This window comes from Larimichthys crocea, chromosome XV (assembly GCF_000972845.2).
Source record: "Larimichthys crocea isolate SSNF chromosome XV, L_crocea_2.0, whole genome shotgun sequence".
NCBI classification, from domain to species: domain Eukaryota; kingdom Metazoa; phylum Chordata; class Actinopteri; family Sciaenidae; genus Larimichthys; species Larimichthys crocea.
Genome location: NC_040025.1, coordinates 924,742 through 947,200, shown reverse-complemented (window position 1 = coordinate 947,200; position 22,459 = coordinate 924,742). Strand labels below are relative to the sequence as shown.

General features: G+C 39.6%; 1 protein-coding gene across 3 annotated transcripts in view; it reads right to left on the bottom strand.

The window, feature by feature from the left end:
* nphp4 (nephronophthisis 4) overlaps positions 1 to 22,459 on the bottom strand; it is a 149,906-nt gene that overhangs the window by 73,037 nt on the left and 54,410 nt on the right. For all 3 annotated transcript variants that reach the window (XM_027288781.1, XM_027288783.1, XM_027288782.1), the window contains exons 7-8: positions 21,427 to 21,584; positions 17,793 to 17,928 (exon numbers count right to left, since the gene is read on the bottom strand). In XM_027288781.1, coding sequence (XP_027144582.1) covers positions 17,793 to 17,928; positions 21,427 to 21,584 — 294 coding nt within the window. The remainder of the gene's footprint in view (positions 1 to 17,792; positions 17,929 to 21,426; positions 21,585 to 22,459) is intronic.

Below are 22,459 nucleotides of genomic sequence, written 5' to 3'. Positions count from 1 at the left end.
ACAGAATACAAAAAGGAGCCTGCTAGTCCACGTTGTTTCAAGACAAAGTCTATTATATAATGGTTCACTCAATGCTTACATTTCCCCTGAGCCCCATTTTTACATGTAATACCATAATCCAATACTACAGATGATCATTCATATCAGTCTTGCCTTTTTTTTTAAATGTCATGCAAAGTCCCTTGGGTGATATTATGGAAAACAGGAACTGTCTGTGGTAGTGTCCTTTAAGTGGCTTTATAGCATGTCATCAGTAATAAAACTTATTTATGTATTGAGATGAACCACATGATCAAAACATTCAAAACTGTTCTTTGTTACAACTGGGAAAAATTGTATTCGGTATCTACTTCGGTATCTACTTCAAATTCAGGGTGAGTATACTGCTTGAGATGTCCTGAGATGCAGAACTTCACGGTCTGTCCATGGCACAAGAGGCCAAGAAGAGTAGAACCTGTTTCCTTCAAATTCACACCAGACTTGAAACCCCAAGCTCTGTTATAGCATTGAACCACCTGTTCTTCCAGGAGTGCGGGTGAGCAGCTGAGAGGGCAGTATCCAGGGAAAAAACATCTTCACCAGGCTGAATAATATCAAAAGTTCAATGGACAAAAACAGATTTCAAATAAGCCCCATCAGGACTATAGATTTATTCCACTTTCCCCTGCAAACACAGCTTTATTTGTATACAGAAGCTAGACACTTTATTGTGATATACAGTAGTTCACCAGCAGTGCTGTAGTTGTAGTTCCCCAGAGAGGATAGCTGGAGTGTTACATGAGAAGACTATATTAATAATATAGCAAGACTGGACACAAGCCTGAATGAACACCAGGCGACATCAGCTGTACGAAGGCCAAAACCAGTCACAGCATTCACTGTGAAGAGGTCAAAGTCTTTAACCAGGACAGTGGACAGCTTTAGAAAGATCACATGCAAAGATAATTTTTGAACACATGGGATTACCTCTGAATGTCTGTTCCATACTAATGTTATGTGATGACAACTGAGCAAACACTTTGCTGAGGATGACACCGAATTGCTCAAACCTCAAAAAAGGAAACTAGTGGATTGGATTATTAGTGGTTGTGATGTTTACATTAAAAGTAGTTCACCTGTTCACAATAGGAAGTACAGGAAGTATATTTGTGGCTTTGAATAGTTAACAATGGTGATTATGTTTCAATAGGCACACAAAAGAAAAAAGTACACTCAGAGAACTGAAAAACAGAGGTGGCTGCCAACTGACAGAGTCATGTGGACTCATACTTATCAAACACAACAACACTGTGTGAAGTAATTACATTTATGCAGCTGTACAGCAGATAATAGAACTAATACATTGCACTTATCACTCTGATGGTTAGAGTATTTGGTATTTTGTGTTGTTGATTTAGAGAAATTTGTTGTTCATCTCTGTCAGCAAAATCCTTGTCGCAGAGCCTCTGCTGCCAAATCTGCCTGCCTAAATGTTTGCTGGAAATGGTCAATTCCTTGACGTTTCAAAATAATCATTGTGGTGTGGACTGGCAGTTAGGGGTGGATGTGAAGGTTGAATGGACTGCAATCATACAGCACTTTTCTGCTTTTATGGACAAAGGCTTTACAATTTGCCTCTCATTCACACACGCAGATGGTGGTGGAACTGCCATTCAAGGTGTTGGCCTGGCCATCAAGAGTAGTTCAGTGAAACCAAACAATTTGTGGGGAAAAATGTCCAACAGCTCCTCTACTAAATGACTAGACATGTTTGTTGTTATTTCCGAGCTGAAAACCAGCCCTTATATAGTTGTTTTCTCATACTACTGGTACCTTTAAAGGTCCAGTGTGTAGGATTTAGTGAGACCTAGCAGTGAAGTTGCACATTGCAACCACATGAATACTCTCCCACACTTCACCCTCTCATTCCAAGCACATAGTAAACAAATTCACAATAAAACAAAAGTCCATATCTAGATCAGGTTTGTCTGTTCTGGGCAACTGAAAAAAATGGCAGTTCAACATGGTGGACTGCATGAAAGAAGACATGCTCTCACTGTAGATATCACTGCAGATATATGGGGCTCATTTTAAGACAACGAAAACATAATGATTCTTATTTTCAGGTGATTATACATGAATGACATAACATAACATACTAAATGAAGATTGTATTCCATTCCTGACAATAAATACTAAATCTTATACACTGGACCTTTACGATGCAAATATACTTAGTTAGAGTTAGGGAAGAATTGTGGTTTGGATAAAAAACAAAAAAAAAAACAATGACTATTGGCAAGAAAAAAAACCTGAAATGAACAGGGTCACATTGTTTGTTGACCCATCCATCTGTTATTCTCCCTAAGAGGTTTCGTGGCCCTCTTAACACTTCCACGTTTCCATCTGACAGATAACAGTCACACAGCCAAGAGGTCCTTGTCAAGTAAACAGAACAAAGATCATTTTAGGCTTTTGAACAAACAACCAACGCTGTCTTTGTTTTTTGGGTGAGGGTAGTTTCAAAATGTCAGATTGGTACACATTATGCAAAGTAACTTTGCTGTCCACTTACCCTGCCAACAAAGCCCAAAGTCAAGGGTTCGCATAGGTTAATGGAGCTAACCTTTTTCACAATACAACTATTACTGCCCTGCAATGGCGACTAAGAGTGTTGAAGGTGTAAAGGTTAACGACACGTCAGTCCTCTGTTTTACAGGAGACAAACAAGAATATTCACTATTTTCAATCTTGCATTTTAACAGCAATTTGGAAATGCTCAGCAATCTCTTCAAGCTCCAGAATGGTGTTGGCTTTGTCTGTTTTAAGACTACATACATATAGATAGGTTTGTTCACATACAAAGTATTGTTGTTTCTTGTGGAAACCAAAGAGAATTTCAGGTCTTATCATTAAATGTCTGTTATGTACATCTAAGAGGACCTCTTCAAAGCTTCACACGTTTCGGGCTCTAGATGCAGATCAATACTCTATTCCTCTCGAGAGGGAATTTGTTTCAGACTATAATTTTACCACCAAGTAGCACAGACATTAACAGCTATTTCTTTGAGTTGTAACTCCAGAAATATATGGCAGCCATAAAACAGATAGCAGTATATTCCCCCTGGAGGCATTGCCTGTTTTTCCATCTCATGGGGTTGAATTAATAAGGTGCTTTATATGAAATATTCAATCAAACAAGTCTATTTTCAAAGTGATGATTTTGTAAAAATGATCCAACTAGGGGATCGTTTTTATGATACAGGGAGTAGCCAGTAAAAATTGTGAGGCAATTTATCTAATGTGTGTCTCTCTCTTTTTTTTTTCAAACACCCTTTGTCTCTAACATGTCGGTGCTGCCACAGAACACGAGGGAGTGTACAAAATGAGTGTCTAGCACATGACCCAACACTCACTTCTTGTATTATTCAATGAATATATTCGGCTGCAGGGATGATTCTGGAGCAGTAATGCTGCCTGAGCTCTGAGAGAATAAGTGAGACAAAGGACCAATCATGGGGCCTCTTCTACAGGGCCGCCTACAGCCTAGGAAAAAGCTTTTATCTGTCCGACACTCAATGCTTATCACACACTTTCAGTCTTCCAATCATAGAAAACTGAGAATGACTTTATGTTCAAAATTGCACTGAGTAACTATGAGTGAGGATAAAACGGAAAAGAGACAATTGTGAGCTCAACAGACGCGAAACTTAATATATTTCACCAGAAGTACATAACTTCAAACACACATAAAGTGAACATCCATGACTGGGATCAAACAAGTAATAACTTTGTGGATCTTTAAAAAAAAAAAAAAAAAAAATGAAATTCTCCAACCACAACAATGGCATTAAAACATGCACTGCACAAAGTAAGAATTCCTTTTAAAGCACAAAGCTGGTAGCAACATGAATCACTATTAGGTTTCAGTGCAGTGGTTTAAAAGCGCTTCAGAACGTGGTGATCTACATATGAACTGCATAAAGCGCTGACAGCTTGGGCTGACAAACAATGGGATTGAAGGAAGCTCAAAGAGACTCCTTAGTTGTGGTTTGAGTAAACAAACAGGGATAATAGTTTCAGTTAAAGCTGGGCAGAAAATTCACAATATGTGTGTAATCCCAATATACAAACAGTCCACAATATTCAGAGGCATACATGAGTTTAAGAACAACAATATGCAGTTGTTGTTTTTGATTATATGACAGCGGAGATCAATGTGACACAACATGCGGGTGTAGGCAGTTTAATGGCATTGTGGTAAGGATCCAGTGCTGGAGGAGGTAGTTAGCTGATGCGTGCATGTGTTAAAGGCCTCCAGTGAGAAGAAAGTTGCCTAAAGGGTCAGCCACATCGACTCATTTTGAGCACCACAGTAAGTCGGTGAGTCTTAATCAATTGCACAGCCTGCTGGTGACAGCAAAGAGACATCAAATCAATGACATTATATTTCAGTGGAAATAAAGTATGACTTTTTGGACTTGCACTGTTTTGTGCAGGAAATATTTGAATTAATCAGGGAATTTGCCATTTGAATTAAAAGTTGCTTTTGGTACTGTTTGCTATGGTCATTATGTCCAACAAGGCAGAATGATCAATAGCCAATTCCCCCAAAGTGTGATTACACTGTTGATTTAATTGTTAAAGGCTATATTTAAAATAAGAGTCATTAAGTTTCACTCTGAGAGCAACCAGGCACTTGTTTCAATGGTGCACTTGGGAGTAAAAAAAAAAAAAAAAAGCAGGAACGGTAGCCTGAGGCAAAAACAAGGAAGCAGCAAACTTTTTCATAAAGTTGTACTGAAAAACAATAACAGGCGATGTCACTGCACACATAATTGCTCCATCCGGCAACGCATTTTCTAAGGGAAGAATCCATCAACCTAGTTTAGAAGTGTAAAATATAATGCTGCAGCATCTCCAGACAAATAAACAGTGTTTCTGTTTCAAACTTTCTAAGGGGTGGAAACAAAGAGCTCTTGTCTGTGACCTGGAGCAAGAAACGTAATCGTCAGGAGAAGTCATTTCCCAGCAAACGTAAAGAACTGGAAGCATAACCAGTTCAATTCACCATCCATTACTAACTGAAAAAAACAAAAAACATAAAAGGCCTCTACTTGTAAGTGACAGTAAAAACAATAGTTATTTTGGATGCAGCTACCAGTTCAGAGCTGATTTTGCTATGCTCATTCTGAGCTTGTGATAAGCTGAGATAAAGCAGCTTGCAGGAACATAGTTTTGGAGACATTCAAAGAAAGTGGCAAGACATTCAGCAACTCAGGGCTTTGTAGAGTACAGCAGGAATTAATCCTAAATTAGGGGGATGTGAGCATTGATGGGAGACAAAGTCTGACAGTTATTACTATTACCTCAGTCTGTTGGGCTGTTCAAGTCATTATCTCAGCCAAGACCCTGTGACAGGCACCGGCCCACAGCTCCCGCTACTTATTCTCCACAATGAGATTCCCTGGAGGAAGTGAGGGGAACATGCACCAAGATCATTAACTTAAGAGCACTAAACCACTCACATTTTCATCCATCTGCACAAGTAGTTCAAATGAACCCAACAGGCATGCATGCTCTATTCAGCTCACCAAGGCCAAATTAGGCTCAGGAAGATTGGTGCTCAGTCTCAGATCTAGGCTTCATTGAAGGCAAATGTTCAAGGAGATGTTCATGAAAGGCATGTTCACTGCCCAGGCCAGGCCAATTTACTCTGATTGTGCACAGTTTTATCAGCATATAGGTGCTCTTCTTCTAAAAAAGAACTGTTAAACTACATATGCAATCAAGAAACCATTAAATGATCTAATTCAAGATTTTGTTCTGGAACAGTTCTACTAATTGTACTGGCAATTTTTCGATTTGCTGCTGATGCTTTTAAGAAAGGGTAGCAGCGTGGTTTTATAGATGCTAATTTTGCTCACTAGCACCCATAAAACTGTCAATCAGTCCACCATTTTGGGCCATGTTGGCTCAACAAATACGGAATGGATTGTACAAAGGTTCGTGGACCCCAGATAATAACTTTGGAGATCCCTTGACTTATTCCTCTAGAGTCACCAGCAGGTTGATATTTCCAGTACAGAGTGAAATGCCAGATTTCTGTGCCACACTGGTTTAATTGTAATTTAATTGTTGTTCCTCTAACTTTTCCTAGAGCACCATTATCACAACAAAATTCCAACCTGCCCAAAACCTTGATTCATAGTTTGCAAAAGTAATGCCATTCCCATCAGTCTAAGCTGTGCTTTGTGTTTAGTGCTAATTAGTAGGTACAATGCACGTGTTACATGTTAGCACACTGAACTAACAAACGCTAATCTTGTAAATATAGTAAGGACTACCTGCTAAACATGTTAAAATGCAGTACTATTTTTAGATTTATCAAAAACGAACTTTGGATCCTCAGAGCTTATCCACCTTGAATTAAATTTGCTTTCCATTTGGTGACTGCAGCATCACAGAGTCACTAGCATGGCTAGACCTCTGCGGTCTTGTTTGTTTTTTACAGCATGTTATTAAAGTCTGGTTTGGGAAAACAGCATCCGTCCCAGCCTCATTTAACATTTTAGAGAAACATTAAAACTCTGAGCAATACTATAAAGTACCTGAGATGATTATCTCAGGTACTTGATGATTACCCTCAGATGAAATATTTAATCAGCTGGAGATCACGTTAACGCCAAAAATGACAAATCACTTGCTGAAAGTAAATGATACTAGGTGCACATGCAAGATTAGATGCGCATTATACAGCGACGACAGCATTTTCCATAAACATCTGTCAACATAAGATCTTATCTACAGTATACAGTCTCAAATAATCTTGTGATTAAATTTTCATCTTCCATGCATGAGTAATATACAAGCTCAATGCTGTCAAATGTAAAGTCGGCAGGTATTTGTCTGGTCTGCACCTGCAATCTGACTTGGCATTTTGCAAACATAAAAAAACGATCAATGTATCTTAGTATATTTAACAACATAGTATGTACTGTATACTTTGTCAGAGGAAAAAAAAAGAAGAAAGCCCCTAGGACATAATACACATTCTTCTAAATAAATATATAAAGGAATACATAGACGGGATATTAAAGGCCTAAACTTAATGTTCAGGTATATTGCCTTCAGATTAGAAATTAAATCTGTTCAATCAGACAATTTTTCTGCATGGCAGAAACAACTGCTGCGTTACCAACAGGCAAATGACAAAACTCTAATGACTTTAGGGACAAGAGAGAGAACAAATAAATGTTTTAGTCAAATGCTTTGTTGAGTACAGCATAAGGAAAGCATTACTACAATGATGGATACAACAATTCAACATTTTTGTCACTGTCTACTATCCAAACACTGGATTTTGGAACTCTATTACTATAGTTGCAATTTGCAATGTGGAATAATGGACAACTAAAAATGAATTTGCTACAGCTGCTCGGCCCTCCAATGGCTCCAAAATGCCACTGACCACTTTATACAATTCCTGTTTTAAATGAAAATCATTCAAGTCTGGGCAGACACTCTCCTATATTTGAAGCAGGGCCTCAGTCTGGGGTGGCCATCCACATGGTAACCATTAGATGTGCAAACATCATCGCCACTGCCTCTCAGACTGCCAGGGCGATGTATCCATCTGGAGAAGGATAGCACTGCTGGCAGGCACTGACAGGGTAAGACTCACTCTGGGCCTATCGCAGGGGGAGATTGATGCACTTCTCAGTGGGGGGAGAGCTGACATTCATTTTAATTAGGCGGGCGAAATATTGTCTCTACGGCATGTAGCCTCCCTTTCCCTATCTTCAGCTTCTCTTCTCATTGTAAGAAAGGAAATGGGACCTCCAGGGAGGACTGACCTCCAGAATAGGCCACAAATCAGCTAAATATATCACTTCCAAATCCAAGTGACATTACTGTGCTTAAGATGTTTGATTAACATTTAATTAACATTTGTATGACATTTCAGATCAGAACCAAACAAAAATATAGCTGGTTTCTTTGACGATGAGATCCACACCAGTGGGATGACTTGGTGCTCACATGCCGTGCAATGTAAGTAGTCAAGGAAACTAAGACCAAGGGAGAGGTTCATAAGTTCAGAAGATAGTGTCATTGTAAAGAGAGCATTTTAATGAGCATGTGATTGGGGAGCGTTTCACGAGATGCTTTTTATTCAGCAAACATCATTACAGCCTGAAGGGACCCACAATAACCGTGCAAATACACAAGCACACCACACACACACACATATAAACTGCACGCAACGACACAACAACAGCCACTTAAGGGAAGTCACAGGAAAAACACACAACAATCTATACAGCATGTACCTGTCGGTGAGCCAATTAAAATCCAAACAAGCGTCTCTGTGGCACAGAGAAGCGTACATCAACACCTTTAATAAACCCAGCTGCTAGCCATGTCACTACTTTCTGCTCCACATACTGTTTATCTTCCATCCCCGAGCAGTAACATCTGAGACAAAGCAAGGAATAAATAGATAATTAAGAGAGGGGCATTTGTTATATATCTCAACCAATAGAAATCTTGTCTGACACCAAACATAACACATGCTAACACAGGAACTTTAACCACATTATCAAACCACTGGTCAAGAGTCAACAACAACAACTATATTGTAGATTCAATATTTAATGTAGAATTTTATAATAATATAAAACTGAAGAAGTATTTATTCTAATTTAGTTTGCTCCTTATTTTGAGGTGCTGTACAAAATCATTCTTGCTCTAGTTAACACATTAAACAGACTTCACCTGTTACACCTGGTACCGGGATAAGAGGGAACTGCAACTCTGACAGCAGGCATGTCAGGCTTTGGATTTCTCCACATGTTGACGCTGTGTGCATGTGGCTGTAGTGACAGCAATACCCTGTATATAAGGGATTTTGATGGTTGTTTGATTTGTCTTTAATCCTCTCGGAAACGAAACCTATAGTGTTACTACATGAAAAGTGTTTCATATTAACTTACTTTGGAGTTACTGGGGAGATTGTATTTTTTTTACATCTTCGTTGTAGGTCCAAAACACTGTGGTATAAGGCATAACAGCCCAGTAATTCAGATGGTGCAGTGCCTTCCATATTGCCACATGCCTGCACTTGATGCCTGATTTATGTAGCAAGATGTTCTACAGTGCTGGCAACTCTCTGCCCAGTCACATTTCAGAACATGTGAAAATGCTGTAAGAACTCATGTCTCCATGAGTTCTGCATCCACTGAGCTCATTAAGCTAAGTAATTTGGAAATTATTCTCTGTTGCCCCTCTAACAGCTGACAGATGTTTTTAAATTGTAGTTTGAAATCAAACAACAGAGAGAAAATAAGACCGCATTTATGAATGCAGCACAGTCTGTTTGTAGGTGACCACCACAACAAAAACCTTTGGCTGACTGACGTCTGTGTTTTCTTTGAGCAAGAATGTCGCTTTATATAATATATGAGACATGGGCATGTTGCCAGATTCAGGCTTGTGTCTGCATATAACCAGATGAGAGCTCAGTAAAAGGGCAAAACACTGGGTACGTTTAAAGGTCATGCATTAATGGTTACACTTCCGCAGACGCTCAGTAATCGACTGTGCCACTCACCAAGCCCAGTGAGGGTCAAAGGTGACACAACATGAACATATAAAGCAAGTGACACATTCATTACTGGTTGCACGCTGGCCCAGTTACTCCAACGGAGAACCCATTTCGGTACATGACACGTATCACAGCTGTCAACATCCCTTTTCAGCAACACAACTTAGCTGTAGCGTAACAGCTCAGGAGAGTCAGCAATTACTGTTCCGAGGATTTGATTCGCATCTGACAGTCTCTCAGAAGCATATCGGTAGTTAGTGAGAGGATCAAACCAAGTACCTCCTCTATACATGTCCCTCCCTTCCCCTCTGGCAATACCTCTATCTGCTTTACTTCTATCCTTTTGAAACGGTGACCCATGAGCAGTCAATCATTCTCTGTGTCAGTGTTTTGGATGACTGCAGCTGTCACACCTCCCCAACTAATTGTTTCCTGGCAAAAGGACAAAGTCATGAGGGCCAGCAGTGCCTTCTGCCTCCACTTCCTCTGGACCAGCCCCTCAATTAGCAATGAGCGAGTGCTTGACAGTGGAAGAAGGCAGACAACAATGAGTTCCATCGTCTTACCTTAAGCCATATGCAACATGGTTCAATTGACGAGTGAGCTAACAGTGGTTGAGGAGAGCCAGCGATTGGTAAACAGGAGCAGGCCAGAGATGTCTCAGATGAAGTTGCGGCTGGGACAAATTGGTGCTGACAGACCGCAATTAGGAGAGCCGTCATCGCCTGGCATCAACTGTCAGTGACCCAAGTATTCTCACGGTGAGTAAATCATGCACTGTGGAAGGGATTCGTTTACACATCTGACTGGATAACTGAGTGCATCATATACCGTGATGGATACCAGTTTTACACTTCTCAAATAGATGTGTACAGGCAGCATTGTGTCAAGAAGCAAATAAAGGTTCAAACTGTTTGACAAATAGCAGGGTGCTGTAACCCCTGTCGCTGTTCAAGGATGGTCTCTAGCATCGGATGTGAATGCTATTCACAGACCACTAGGATCTGATATATAAAACTCTATTAAGGTTCAAGGCTAAAATTCTGTCTCCATACAAAGACAGAGACATGCATAGACATTCTTTCCATCAAATGTGGAAATGTTTGCTGTCAGGTCACTGTGGATGAAAGTCTATGACAATCTTCTTTAGTCTTCAAGTAGTTTTGGCAAAGCTCTGAGGTGTGTTTGGGGACATTAATCTGCTGCATTATGAATCCTACTCCACGAAGATGCAAACCAGAGGGACTTGCTGAAGAATTGAGTGCTTTGCCAGGGTGGGATGAAGTCTGTCCAACTGTAGAGTAGACAAATCACCCACAGACTTGAATATTCCCACCACCATATTTCATGGGTTTGTGGGTTTTCTCTGTTTTCCTGTTCATCCCCTACATAATTATTGCTAACACACAACAACCTTAACAACATTATTATTATAATTATCATATCACTTTTTTTTCCAGGCATTGACTGTGAAATGCTGATATTTCAAGTGTTTGGCCCTGTTCCCCCGCCTGAAAAGTGCTTCTGCTACTTCTGCTAGAAACTGTACTTGTCTTCTGAGACCTCTGAGACTACAGACAGCCTTCTTTTGACTGTGCTTTTCTTGTGTTAATTATTTAGCAAATTCCGTATCCGTGATGAAATTCCTTTTCTATGTCAGGGAATTAAGCCCGATGTATTGATCTTCAGATGATATTGTCACTTTTGGTCTGCCTGATCCACGCACTGCCCCATTGGAAACCTCGAGTCTAGCCATGATTGGACACAGAGATAGGCCGTCTTTGCATTTTACGTGTAGTCTCAGACATTTAGATGCCACTGTATCTTAATTATCGTGAAACTGGATGCATATTCATATGCTTGTTCTTCACTCCCATACATAGTGAGCCTTAAATGGTTGAAGCCTGAATCAGCCTGAATCACCTGTACTGCATTTCACTACTTCTGCCTGCTCCTCTCAAACAAAGTAGCTCAACAACTGTGTCATGCTGGAGTTCTCAAATATTGCCAGATCAGCTTTAAGTACACACAATTATGTCTATTTATATCACCTGTTAATTTATTAATTTATCACATGTATCTGCAAAACATCAATGGCAGTCAATCATTGATGGCAGGAGCCTTACTATCAGTTGATGATGATGACTAAGGTAATTTAGGTTATAGCACTCATTTAAAAAAAAAAACTTACAGAATAAATTGTTCCACAATAAAAAAAAATCAAATGAAGGGAACCTAAAAAAACACATCTATCCATGCCTTATCTATTATTATTTATCCTTCGGATAGTGGGTGGCCGGAGCCAATCCCAGATGACACTGAGTGAGAGGGGGGGCACCCTGAACAGGTTACCAGTTCATCACAGGGCTGACACATAGAGACAAACAACTGTTCAATCTCACATTCACACCTTTCTGTAAGGCGACAGCCCTTACCAGCCCTTACCAGTGAACCACTGTGTGCTCCATATGATAGATCGATTGTACATAATATTAATGATAAAAATAATACACAAAAGCAATTGATGTACCTGTAATGGATGACTTAAATATGACGATGTGATTCCAGTCTCAAGCTTGTAAGCCAGTGAGTCAGGCTAGTAATTTAATTACATTTTTTGGGGTTTTATTTTTTTTTAGATGAAATATCTGTCTCTGATATTTCTGTCTCCACCCTAATACAGAAGTGAATAAAACTACTTTCTGAAAAATAGTTCTTTTTCACAATGCGATCTGTGGATTATCTCGAATAAAGATTTATTTGTTTGTATTTCGGGTTTATTTTGGGTGAACCGACCCTTTAAATCTACACAGGAAAAGGTTTCTTGCAATGGGAAAAATGATCAATTACAGTAGTGATATGGTAGAAGATGGACAGAATAAAGCTTCCATCACTGAGCATAGCAGTGAGTGGAGCAATTAATTGCAACTCTCACACATACTTTCACACAGCCTTTCTTTTTTGTCCACAGTTTTTCAGGGTTCTTTTTCAGTAGGCAGCAGAGTGATGTGGAAAAGTGTGGCTGGAGTGGACACGAGAGGACTGAGTTCCCGTGTGTGAAGCCCAGCAAAGGATGAGCACTGAGAGGGATGCTGGGTAATACAATGTAGCCCTTGATGGGGAGGAAATAAAGACAGAAGGAAATGGCAAAATGCAAAAGTAAACAAGAAGACAGGAAGCGACTGAAAGAAAAGTTGAATATTTGAAGTTCATTGACCCCAGACGTCCTCTGAGAACAGCCTATCAGGCAAATTCCCAGTTCTTCTGCTTTCCCCAATCCTCCCTAATTTAAATTGTTATCTCCATCCTTCTGACTGCTGCTAAGGAGCATGAAAGAAGTCTGCTCAAAGGCTCTGAGAGAGACACACACAATGTGACACAGAGAGACAAGACAGAAAGAGCAACCCAATCATAAGTAAAATCGAAAATACCAAAGAGGACAAATGACGACATAGCATGATTTTCTTTCTTCATAACCAAAGGCAATGAGGGCAATGCAATTTTTGTAAAAGGGGGCCATCCTCCTTCTTTGTCCTGCAGTGAGAAGCAGTCTGGCTTTTCAACACAGCGAGAATGAGACAAGTGGGCAGTCTCAGAGCTCCAGCAAGTGATTGCCTCTGGATTGCAGCGGTTATGTTTTAGGAGAGAAGGGATTTCAACAAAACTGTTTTACTCTTTTCACCCACCTTAGCCCCCTCAGAATACATCAAAAGACATAATTCTATTTAATCAGAGGACAGAACAACAGTAAGGCAGACAGCATGTTCCTGCCCTCCACCCATCGAAGCACAGCCCCAATAGCAGAGGAGGCTCCCTCAACTTACACCACACAGCACCATCTAGTGGCAGTGTATACAGTCAGAGGGACATGGGAAATGGGAAATAATAGAAAACAGGTTTAGACTCTAGTAGAAGGGACTCTCAATGAGAGCATCAATCTGTAAGTCACTGGGTGAATGCACGCAAACAAGACAGTGTTTGTATCATTCATATACCATTGTATACTATTTTATTAACTTGTAATATATTATTACACATGTATTATTATTTTGTACCCTTCCTTTTCAGGAAGCTCAGCTAACAAACTTTAACATTAACTAACAACAGCTATAGCTCACAGTAGTTTACTGTCCATCAGGAAACTCTGTTCACTGATGGGGATATGCAGCAGTCGGAGGAAATCAGAGGTAAAACCAGAAAACATGTTCTCTATAAAATATGATCCAACTGGCCTCGGATATTGACCTGTATATGGTTCTCTAAGTTTGATTTGGTTTGAAAACAAGTCACTCTCTGCTTGTATTGCATTTGTTATGTACACCATGTTCAAAAGTCAATATATATACATACATACAACTCCAATCAAATTCCATTTAAAGCAACTTGATTGATTTCTGCAGGTTTTAGTAATGTTCCACATAGACCAGAGAAGTACAGTGATCAGATTTGAACCTTCACATTTGTGGTTCACAAGTGGTGTCAAGTGCTGTTGACAGTGTACAGCTGCCTGCCGTGAAGGAACACCTTAGCTCAACACGGCTATAGCACCTCAGAAGCATCACATCTCTGACAGCTGTGACACAGTGCAGGGATGCGTGCACGCTCCCATCAAGCTCTTTTAGGTAGCCAAAGATGCAGAGACTGAGGTTTTAGCACCCGGCTGATAATATGGGATCCATTTCCAAGATGCATTGAGTGGTTAGGTGAGATTTAGGGTTGTTGTGGCCGCTGCCGTCTTCAGGAGGCAATATGAATCAAGCCCCAATCAGTCAACATCCAAGACAGATCAGGTTCTGGATTAACAATCACAAATAGCATATGCACACATCAGCACACAGACACTCACAAACAGAAATGATTCTTCCCCTGCTAAAAATCTCTCACCTCATCAAACATTAATGCCATAGAAGACGAAAGTGGTGAAGGAGAGTGAGGTAGAAGATTGTCTTTTTTTTTTTTTTGGCACCCACACAACAGTTTTTGTTTAGCTATTTTGGGATGCTGTAGACAGACATCAGTTGCTCAGATGGTTTTATCAGGTTTATTAGAACTTCTCTACTTGACTTAACTTTTTTTCATTTCAGGCAAAGAAAGTTCATCCCACTTGCAATATGCCAGTTAGTTTAAGTTAAAACTTTGGGCCAATGATGGCACAGGTGGAAAGATCAGAAAAATCATCAACAAGTCATTAGGATTCGTCGTCTGGGGAACTTGAACCTGGACAGCAAATACCATTGAATCCTGGACAGTAACAGTCAATTAATTATTCTTTCTTCAGTCCTTCCTTTTCTGCATGCTCACTGCTTAACTGCACCACTCAACTCCACATTAGCAGCGATGGAGTGGCAGTGTGCTTTCAGAAAAGAGATTGTTAGAGTGCAACTGAAACCTGAATCGAGCTCTGAACAATGGCTGAGGCACAACAGTTTCTTCTCACAATACACACCACCTATCTGTACTGTCACCTGTTTTTATAATCTCTTGTATAAAGGTGAAGTACATGTTTACTTCAGCTTTAAAACTTCTTTCCCCACTATGACAACCAGATTTCTTTTTCCACCATCAAAAGCAGCCACTTTGCGACTATTAGGACAGAAGTTGGGTTAAGATTCTAGAAATCTATGATCATAATTTATTTTCACACCAACAACTTAAATAAATGCTCTCAATGTGAGCAGTCATGATTTTTGTCAAGGAAGCAGCAGAGCTCTGATGATGGTCAGTCCAGACTTTGGTGATTCCCTGACATTTAATCCAGTGCAAACACCAGTTTGACATTTATGGTTTAGAGTGAAATTGTTTGATGAATAGCCATAAGATGTAGCAAAAACATCAGTGATCCCCTCAGGCTGAAGTGGAACAAGTTTGCTGATCCCCTGATTTTTATTTTATCTAGCGCTGTCATCAGGTCAATTTTTTTTTCAACTTTGTTTTTGACCAAGAGTCAAACAGAGTCAACAGCATGGCTGTTTATCGGCTGTTTTTGTATCATTTCTCAAAGTCACAAACTATCATAACAACATTTTAAGCATTTGAGCAAAATAAACCAACACCACCCAATGAGAACTCCTGCTGAGAGACTAGGTGTGTGGGAGATTGTTGGCAAAAACATTTGAAGCAATTTGAATAATTCTCTGCGTTTGTATGCCCACCCATGAGCTGTGTTTACTGCAACTTTAAGATAATAAGGCATATTAGTGCAGCAGGAGAAATAGGTTCCCATGGAGGTGCACACTGGACTATATACCATAGCTCCTCAGTTATTAAAATGTGTCTGTGGCAATAATTGAGATCATTATATAGTACTTCAGGATTGAATAATGACAAAGGCAATAATGACATGACAATAACAACAAGTTTCAACAACAAACTGCACGCAACAAAGACGCTGAAGATGTATACTTCTCACTGAGCTGTGATTTATTTTATGATCTGGAACAAGTTCTTCTGTACAAACTCTTTTTTCCCTCAACAATACTGCCCATTTTGAACAGACTGACTGTTGGTTGTCAAGGCTGATTGGTTGTCAAGTGGTTGCAGAGGTAAGGATGGGTGACTTAATACATAAATGCAAATATACCATGGTGTTCCGTTGACGCTGCTGGTGGTTGTTTTTCTGCGGCTTTTAATTGGTGATCTGGTGACCCCTGCTTGTATAAAGTACAACACACAGCAACACAATGAGAGCCCAGCCTTGGCATGCATTAAGTGTTGAAGGCTCACCCACACATATAATTACAACAGTCTTTCTGAGGTTTTCCATGCCATGAGCGATTGTTAAGTGGTGTGGCTTGAATTTAGAAATTACTTCCCTGGGGATGTGTTGACTGTGTTGGCTGTCACGGGTGCTGGCTACTGGTCTATGTAATTCATATGGACATAGTGGAGACATGACAGCACTTCAGATTAGGTTTCAACTAAACATCAATATTTTATGTACATTCATTATGTTGAAATTTTAGATTTTATCAGTATGACTGTACATTTTTGACAGGCCTCTAAAAGACCATTTACAACATTTACAAAAATCATATTATCTTGTTCTGTACAAAGAATTATGTTATAAACTCAATTTTCATCTCGCCAATAAAAACCAAATTAGTATATTTGTTTCATTTTCGACTGAATCCTAATGTCGGCCTATTGCGTCAACATAACGGGTTGCTCAACTTTCAATGACAGGCAGCCCAGGACAATAATCATTGATTACTGTCAACTATTGCAGACAGCTGCAAAGTGAAGATAGATTACGTCTAAATTTGATCAGTATTAAAAAACAGTCAAGAACTGAGAATTATCACAGAATGTCTGTTTGAATTCTTGATTAATCATTCCTTGACCAGTTATCTCCTAATTTAAATTACAGCTTTGCTAATTTTACTCATTTTTTTTAGGCTGTACAGCTAGTTTTGTTGACCACTTAAAAACACATTTGTGAAGCTTGGAATATTTTATTAAATGAACACAAAATGGATTTTGCAGATAAGTATGTTTATGTTCTTTGACATAAAAAAAGTCTTCTCTGCGTTAGTGCTCCAAGTATTGTATTTTTTTAAATTGCTGCATTTCCAAGAAAGCCTTTCAACGCTCCTAAAAAAATTACCCATATGTAGACATATACAGGAAGTGTTTTTAAAGAGCAATATCATGGCCATGCTGTACAGGCTGTACAGTCAATCGTGTAGCTCATGGTAATGTAACTTACATAACAAGAAAGCTCCACAGGGCACCTTTAAAACAACGTGAATCAAAATATGTCTCTCTTTAAGTAACAGAAAAATGTGGATAAACAGGAAGGGTAAGAAGCCAGCGACCAGCTGATTTCACATTTTCATGACTGGATTTGTTCTCCTCGTTTCAGACTCTTGTCTGTTTACAGAGGACTTATAGCCAAGGATGCCTTCGGTGATTTCCTCTGGGAGACATTTGCAAGAGATGGATGGAGTGATACTTCAAGGACAAGAGCGGTTGAGGTTGCAAGAGAACAAGGGGCAGAATGAAGCGAGGTCAGTAGGGTCTGACTGTGTGTGCAGGTGTCTTTCTACATCTATTATTGTGAAGACTTATTTTGAGTTTTACGGAGTAAAAAGGATATTCTGGCGTGACCTAATTTCACCAAGAGGTTGATTTTAGGCTATGACCTCGGTTAAGGATAAGCATTACATAAGGTTTTGTGTATACCGTATGTGTGTTTGTGTATCCTTCTTACCATCGTCTCACGGCCAATTGGAGCAGAGAAGACAAACTCCAGCTGGAACACAATTGCCAAAGCTCGATGATTGGTCAGCCTGAGCTCCAAGCTGCTGCGAAGGCCCAGCATCTGAGGGAGGGATGATGTTGTCAAGCTGAGGAGCAAAGAGACACACAAACACATATAGTGAAGGTGTGAAGCATGTGTTAAGAATGAGAGAGGGGTGAGAAAAGAAGCTATGATGGGACACATGTAAAGATTGTTTTGTGATTTATGTGCTGTAAAGCCATTACTGAAGAAAATCACAATATCTCACTAAAATGAAGAATCTGTTTATTTATTTTTTATTTAAAAAGGGAAAAAAAAAAAAATCAATGCGCTGGAGGATATACACTCGCTTGCTAAATGTTCCCTGGCAAGCGCTGGCCTCCTGTGTGAGCAGTGGAACAGCACTCTCTGTATTCGTCATTCACAGTTTGCATACACCATAGACGGGACCATACTGTGGAGCGCTGGCGTGTCACGAGGTGGGGCCGAGTGCCTTTTCTTTTTTCGCTTCACGGACTCTCCAGAGAATGGAACAGGCGAGCGATTCAGATATTTTTTCTGTCTTTCTCTGCTGTCTGGAAGCACCAGGCATAACACAAGCAAGACAGACTGTCAGCTTTCACTGGCAGCAGCCAAAGAAAAAAACAAACAAACATCGTAATTATGGCTTAGACTTGTGTTATCATACTAAACTGTTTTTACACAAGCAGTTCTACACAAAAAAAAAAAAAAAAACGAAAAGTGCAGAATATGTAATGTTTGGCATTATTTGGATGATGACAATGGCGATTATTGTTATACACATAATACAGTAATTGAGCACAGATTGTTGGTTATTGTTGATTGTGCATCTGCACACGTTCTCAATGGCACCCATGTAATCAGGCACATAATCACCACATCAGCTAGTGTCTCATTTGAAGTCGCAAACACAATGCATTCTGATTCAGATACACACTGGGAAAGACGATCCTCTCTCACTGTATGTGTGTCATCCGTTGAGTTTCACAGCATATCTTTGACTGTGACTTTTACTCAAAAGTCCTATGAATCATTATTTCTTGAAATTGTGCGAAATATCCCACCTAATCACACTGAGGGCCACAGCTTAAATAAATGACCTGACACAGGGGTGGAAGAGTATAATAAAACACATCTAGTGTACTCAGTGGCTTCTGCTATTGATGGCAACTGACAGCATGTGTGCACTCCATTACACTTTCACTTAGATATTTTGCAGGCTGTACTGTCAGGGCAAAAACAATTCATTACACCCCTAACAGTGGACATCGTTAAGGCACGACAAATTTAGAGCACAGAAATGTATCAAAATTATATCTAAAACGGGAAGTACCAACATTTTAACATGCTCAATTTCATTTCTAAATGTCTCTAAATCTCAAACCTCCTCCTAACATACTGCGTCACTATATGATTCCGAAGCTACCGAAGGAGAAAATATACTTTGCATCACAGCTTTCTTAATGGTTCTTTGTGTTATTTTGCTGTTCAAGTTCAAGTTAAGTTTAATGATCACATATAATCATACAGGTGCAATAACAATGAAATACATAGTGATTTTGTATCTTTCTGTATATCATCCGTGAAGAGAAAATTGACCGTGTGGATCTGTTGTGGCAGGATTTGCATATCAAGTTACAGGCAATACACATCTGCATAATGTCACTGAAATAGACACAAAGCCATTTTTAAAAAAAAATCCAAAGCAGTTCTTCTCAATGACTCACTGATGCACCCTGCCACCTTACCAACTGAAACTGCTGGCTGTTACTTGTGTTGGTCAAAGGTTCAGTCGCTCACAGCATTTTTGCTAGGAGATACTTCAAGGGATTTAACAGGATGCAGTATTGTGTATTTGTGACAGCTGGTGCGCCTAAAGCACAATGAGTTACAAAACACAAAGTATCTGAATGTCTCTGATCCTGAATTTGAAGACCTGAAATTGTGGATAAGATCCACAAAATTAAGAAATGTGAGGAACGTGTCTTATAACTGAAGTCTACATGGAACTTTCTTGCATCCCCTGAATTAAGATTAGATTTAGTATCTCTATGTGACCTGTGGGGTGGTGCAAATTCTCACAAATCATCGCCTGAGGTTAAGAATCTGGCTGTGGTACTCCATCTCTCCAGCTTTGTTCTAACTCTGACATGCTAAAACCATACATTTCAAGTGTGTTACTGCTGATTTAAAGCAGACACTGGTGACCTTAAACCAGCAGATTCACTTTGACAAGGTTAGCACTGAGTGTCATGGTGCCTCAATAAAACCCAGGGGCAGAGGCAGCAGGAGCCATATCTCCTCGATTGGTTATAAAGTGCAAATGCACATTGGAATGTACTGCAAGGATGTTTTACGAGCCCGTAAGCTTGTGTGGCATAAAATAGTGTGTACATTATGAGGCTGGGGTTAGGAGAGGACATGCAAGACTCAATTAAGCATCCAGTATTTGTTCTTTGAGCAAGTTCAATGGACTACTTACATTTGTTCCTAAAATATTATATTTAAAATTAAACTGTGTGTAAGTGTCTGTTAACCTGCATCATTATGTTTTTTAGTTTTTTTTAATATTCTGTCTATTCGACTGTCACTTGTCATACTTCCTTTCGATTGGGTGGAATTTAATGTACAGAAATCAGTTGGTCCAGGCACAACCGATCAGGACTTGAAGTGGGCATGCTGAGGCCACATGGTTACATCAAGTTTCATCCAGTGATATAATGGTGTACTGTTTTGCAAATTAATAGCAGAAGTACAAAAACAATCATCATTAAATCAGTGTACTTTGTGGCTTTGTAGATGTAAGTTATATGTGCTACTGATACTGATTGTTTACCCCACCCCCCCAGCTTTTTGCTTAGACAATGCAAGTCTTTGAACTAAACTGGAGGAATGAACACCATCCTCCTAAAAGATATCCCCTCATTTGCTCTGTTAGAGAGTGCTGTCTCTCACATTTTTCTAAAAAACACCATGGGTTACTCACTTACTCAGGTTTTTTCTTTAATTTGTCATCCGCCTGTAGGTTTGCATGTGTGTCTACGTCTACGTGTGGCATAAATGAAGCATATATTCAGCAATCGCCAGCCACATGGCAGCAAATTAGAATGTGTTTGCTGTCCTCTCATATGACAAAAAGAGGAAAAAATGACACAAGTGTATAAAATAATTGCTCTTGTGCCCACTACGCATGAGAAGGAAGGCACATTGTGCCAAACAGATACTGCAGATCTCGGAAAGCAGGAAGCAAATGGACACCAGCGAAGGATAAGATACAAGTCTGCATGTTTCACTTTTTCCAGACATCTACCAAATATTATACAATGAAATTTACACTAACTTAGATTTTTTCCAAAATACAGTTTGTGCTGACTTCACAGGATAAACTTTCAATCACTTACCTATCAGCAACAGGACCAGCACCGGAAGAAGATGATGAAATATCATAAATATAAGCACTCCTGGAAATATTTTTGCACATCTGTGGATTTTGTCTGACAACAGATTTATGCTCCACTATTTTCTCTAGCCAACAGTAACAGCTCCACTGAGGATATATGGATATGGTGTTTCCTCTGCTCACCTGTCCTTGGTGAGTGTTCCTTTGGCCCCTGAGGCTAGGGGCTCCAGCACCACCACTTGGGGCTTGTCAAGGAAACACCAGCCATTATGAACCCCGACATGAAGCCTCCTTTCCTGGATGGCAACCGTTCTCTGTGTACCCTCTGGTCCTGGCTGTTTCTGAGAATGAGTGAAAAGAGCAATGGAGTTATGAATTGATGCAAAATGACAAAAGATTAGTAGATTTGGCTTTAGATCATGTGGACAAATATATTTATAATATGTTTCTATTCTGTATATATCTTTAGTAGTCTGTTTGTCTAATAGTGAGCAGGAGATCTCAAAGTTATTCCATGAAGAAAACATAATCTGTTGGGTTACAAACAATAAGGATGATGGCAAATCCTCTGTGACTCTCTTCTGAGGCAATTACATGGACAAGGACACTAGGAATTAAAAAGTGACACTTCACTCAGTCCCTCTGACAAAATAAACACCTTGTGGATCACAAAGGTCCACACACAAGTCCAAAACACTTCCTGTTTAGTTGTGACCTTGATGTGTTTACCATCATAATGATTTTAATTATGATAGTACACACAACAAGGCTTATGAGCGATATAAAAGAGATGGACCCGTACACTCAATAATATACAATGTCAAATTGAATATCTAAGGTTTTTCACAGTCTTTAAAAGATAAAATTGGTTTATTCCAACTTAGTCTATTTCTATAGTTATTGGGTATTGTGTCTATCAGTAATAATAAATATATGTATGAGGAATGGGTATCACATAGTCTCGCGACAGAGATCTCCCCACCTACCAATCGTCAGGGATTTCTAAATGCAAGGTAGATGGTTGTACGGTGCAGCCGCAAACACAGATTGCCAGAAACATTTCTCGTCACCCCCATTTTCCTCCTCCTTTTACCTCTTTTTTTTTCTCTACACAGTTTTACCGACAAAGGCTTGGAGACTGTCTTCAGTCTCTATTAAGCAAAGTTTGATTTCTTTTGGTCCACAGTCAAACCTAATGTAGCAAGTTTGTAGCAAG